At 47.5% G+C, this 3,732-nt stretch overlaps 1 protein-coding gene across 1 annotated transcript; it reads left to right on the forward strand.

Moving 5' to 3' along the window:
* Positions 1–84: 84 nt before the first annotated feature.
* LOC128276694 (neurotactin-like) lies at positions 85–3,593 on the forward strand (the record flags this gene model as incomplete). The annotated part of the gene is made up of 2 exons (XM_053015152.1): positions 85–574; positions 3,516–3,593. Coding segments are annotated over exons 1-2 (568 nt in total), but the record flags the coding sequence as incomplete, so codon positions are not given.
* Positions 3,594–3,732: the final 139 nt, after the last annotated feature.

A 3,732-nucleotide genomic window follows, 5' to 3' on the forward strand; every position in this document is an offset into this window, starting at 1 on the left:
GGAGGAAAAACCGAAGCGTACGGCCGGTGGGTTTTCGTTAACCTGAAGCTTCCATTCGCCAAGAAGCCGGCGGCGGCGGAGGATATGGAGGCCGGTGCGAAGGCAACCGAGGCGGCGGAAGAAGAGGAGAAGGACGAAATGACGGCGAGCATTTGGCCGGGAAGCGAGGAGAGCGAGAATTATTGTGGCAAAGGAGGAGAAACCGAAGCGTACGGCCGGTGGGTTTTCGTTAACCTGAAGCTTCCATTCGCCAAGAAGCCGGCGGCGGCGAAGGATATGGAGGCCGGTGCGAAGGCAGCCGAGGCGGCCGAGGAGGAGGAGAAGGACGAAATGACGGCCGAGGCGACGAACAAACCGAGCAGTGACGGGGGCGGTGACGCGCCCGGAGAGAACACCAAAAAGGACGAGACGGACGGCAGCCAGGCACCGAAGAAGGGTCTGCTGGATAAGCTGCTGGTCCCACTGGCCAGTATCATCCCGAAGTGGTTCAAGCCGGTAGCGAGCGGCGAGCCGGATGATGACATCGAACTGGAGAAAACGCTGAAGGACACCGAAACGAAGGATGGAGTCGATGGTAAGACCGCCGGCGTCAACGGTGGCACCGATGACGAGGCACTGGTAAAGCCGGAGGACAAGGAAGCGAAGGATAAGGCGGCCGAAGCGGAAGAGGACGCCTTTTTTTCTTTTCGATTATAGAGACTTTGAGCTGCAATAGCTTAACATTCGTCTCTTTCTACAACTACTTTAATTTAATTTTAAAGCTAATTCAAAACTTAAAACCTAAGTACCAGATTTGTCTCGCAGGGTACCTGGGCGATTCAAACCCTGGCCTTTCCGAAAGACTTCCTCTGGCAGGGAGGTCAGAAGTATCTAAGAGCCCCGATTCAGAAGGAGTCGGCAACTATGGATCGTTGGCAAGGGCTCATAACAAAAGTGACTCTTAAATGGAAGTAACGAAAGAGCCCCAACTCTAAGCGAGTTGGCGACTATGGTTCATCGGCAAGGGCTCACAAAGAGTGGCTCAATTTAGAAGTTAGCGGGCCCTGACTCTAAGGAGTCTATGGTTATGAATCTTAAGGAGGGCCCGCAAAGTGGGGGGAGAGAGAGAAGAAAAGAGAAGATGAAAAAGAGGATGAGAAGGAAATCTTTGTGGTGAAGTTTCTGGAAGTCTTATGCCCGTCTAAAGAAAAGCTGCCTCGTGTTGACATCAGTTTATTGGGTGTCCACGCCTCCGTAGTTGTCCATACCAATTCGCAAAAACGCAGCCGTCAATCCGCACTTCGGCGGGCCAAAACCAAGCCGATGGGTACAACCTAGATACCAGATTAGTCACGCAGGGTGCCTGGGCGATTCAAACCCTGGTCCTTCTGAGAGACTTCCTCTGGCAAGGAGATTTCAGAAGTATCGAGAGAGCCCCAACTCTAAGCGAGTTGGCGACTATGATTCGTCGGCAAGGGCTCACAATAAAATGACTCAATTTAGAAGTTTACGAGCCCTGACTCTGAAGAGTCTGCGACTATGAAACGTTGCACGGGCTCGCAAAGTGAAAAGAGAAAAGAGAAAGGAAAAGAAGATGGGAGAAGGTGAGAAAAGATTTTTTGAGGTAAAGTCTTTGAAAAAATCTTTTGTCCTCTGGAGAGGAGTTTCCTCTTGGTGATTCCACTGTTGGGTCCTGGGAGGGGGTCCGGCTTATTTCTCCATTTGTTTCTTGTCGGGGTGATATCTTTGGATGATTTGTTGGGGGTATCCGCGGTGTTTCTTCCTTCTTGGCCCACTTCTTGTAGCTTCTGATTGAAACGCATAAATTATGCGTTCTTTCCCAAGCACCAACGTTAATCCCTGATTTACTCACTTTCGTCACTTTCGATCTGTCAGATTTTGTGAGGGATAAATTTCGCGCCCACGCTATTCCTCTAAAGCCTTCTGACAGATCCACTTGTATGGAACTGCTCAAAAACTAGTCACTCAGCCTGTATCGATAGGCCGTTGGACTCTCTCACACGCGCAAAAGATTCATTCACTTATGTTTTCTTAGAAAATTACATACAAACGGTTTTTTCCTCCGGTATGGATACGAAGGCGCACTGCTTTGAGTCCCCTGACTCACTCAGTTTTCGAAAGTTTTTAAACTTTCTCCATATACCTACACATTAACTTCGATCTGTCCGATTTTATGAGCCTATTTCCCTAAAGCCCTCTGACAGATCCGACTTCATCGACGATAACAAACAAAGGTTGCGCTCGACCATCACTATGTGCTGGCGCGCCGGCCGGCACGCGCCCCAAAACAATGCAGCGGCACGGATACAATATCTGGAAAGATCGTCGACTGCTTTTTCGTCTGACTGACCTCCGTTCTCAGAAATGTATACGATTTTCAAATGTAGACCCATATGTATAACCACACGCGAAAAGAAACCTGAATTGGTATGAAGATGGGGTACGTATTTGACGGTTGACGCAGGTGTTCGGAAAATAATTTCTCTACTTATTTGTTTCCTCACTTGGCCTAGAGATTCACACATCTGTTTTGGACGCATAAAATTCAACATTGATCCCCTGATTCATTCACTTTCATAAAGCGGACACGCTTGCACCTGCAAAACCCAAAACCACGCTAGCGATCTTTGGTAATGTGAGGGTCAAAATTATATTCGCCCGAACCAAAAGTTACAACGTTGATGAGCTGCTGCTCTAGTATCGCACGTCGCGTCTAGTAAGCCTTCTAACTGTGCTCCGCTGGCTCCCTCTTTTTCCCTTTCCTACATTATATGCCTCCTGTTCCAGACTTCATCGACGACAACAAACAAAGGTTGCGCTCGACCATCACTATGTGCTGGCGCGCCCCAAAACAATGCAGCGGCACGGATACAATCCCCCTTATTATGAAACTCGAACGTTCACTCGATCATTCATTTTGAGTTCATTTTGCTATAGCTGTCACTTTCTGTCTTCTCTCTTGCTGTATTTTGCTTTCTCCCTTACTGTGTTCACTCTAACGTTCGAGTACTCAATTAGAGAATGATAATCGGGCCTAATATCTGGAAAGATCATCGACTGCTTTTTCGTCTGACTGACTTCCGTTCTCAGAAAAGTATACGATTTTCAAATGTAGATTTATATGTATAACCACACGCGAAAAGAAATTTGATATTTATAATTGGTATGAAGATGGGGTACGTATATGACCGTTGACACTGGTGTTCGGGAAAACATTTCTCTACTTATTTGTTTCCTCACTTGGTCTAGAGATTCACACACTATCAAACAAAACAAAAATTATGCGCGGCCCGTCGACACGGTGCTGATTTCGGCAGGTGCGCCTGTCCGGAAAGAAACGCCAATTTGTCAAAAAACCTCTGCTATCGCTATTTGTTCACGAAATCACGCGGGAAGCATCGCACGGCACTCTCCAAAAAGTATTCGTTTGGAGCTTTAACCAAACTATCACGCATAAACACAACAAAACTTGTACACTATGAAATTTTATATCGTCTATTTTTCCTGAAAATCAGACATCCAAAAAGCACACGGCACGGCGCATCCGTCTCTTTCACACCGGCGCAGAGACGTCCGAAACGGTCAGGCCAAAAGTAACAATAGACTTCCCGTCTTTTCTTGTCAAAAAAAAAAAACAAAAACTCTCGCTCGACTCCGGACCGATCAAGAACCAAACCGCTCGTGGTGGTGTCCACATTGCGACTGGAAGAGGCAATCTGTTTCAGCGAGTTC

Source organism: Anopheles cruzii, unplaced genomic scaffold (assembly GCF_943734635.1).
Source record: "Anopheles cruzii unplaced genomic scaffold, idAnoCruzAS_RS32_06 scaffold02095_ctg1, whole genome shotgun sequence".
NCBI lineage: Eukaryota > Metazoa > Arthropoda > Insecta > Diptera > Culicidae > Anopheles > Anopheles cruzii.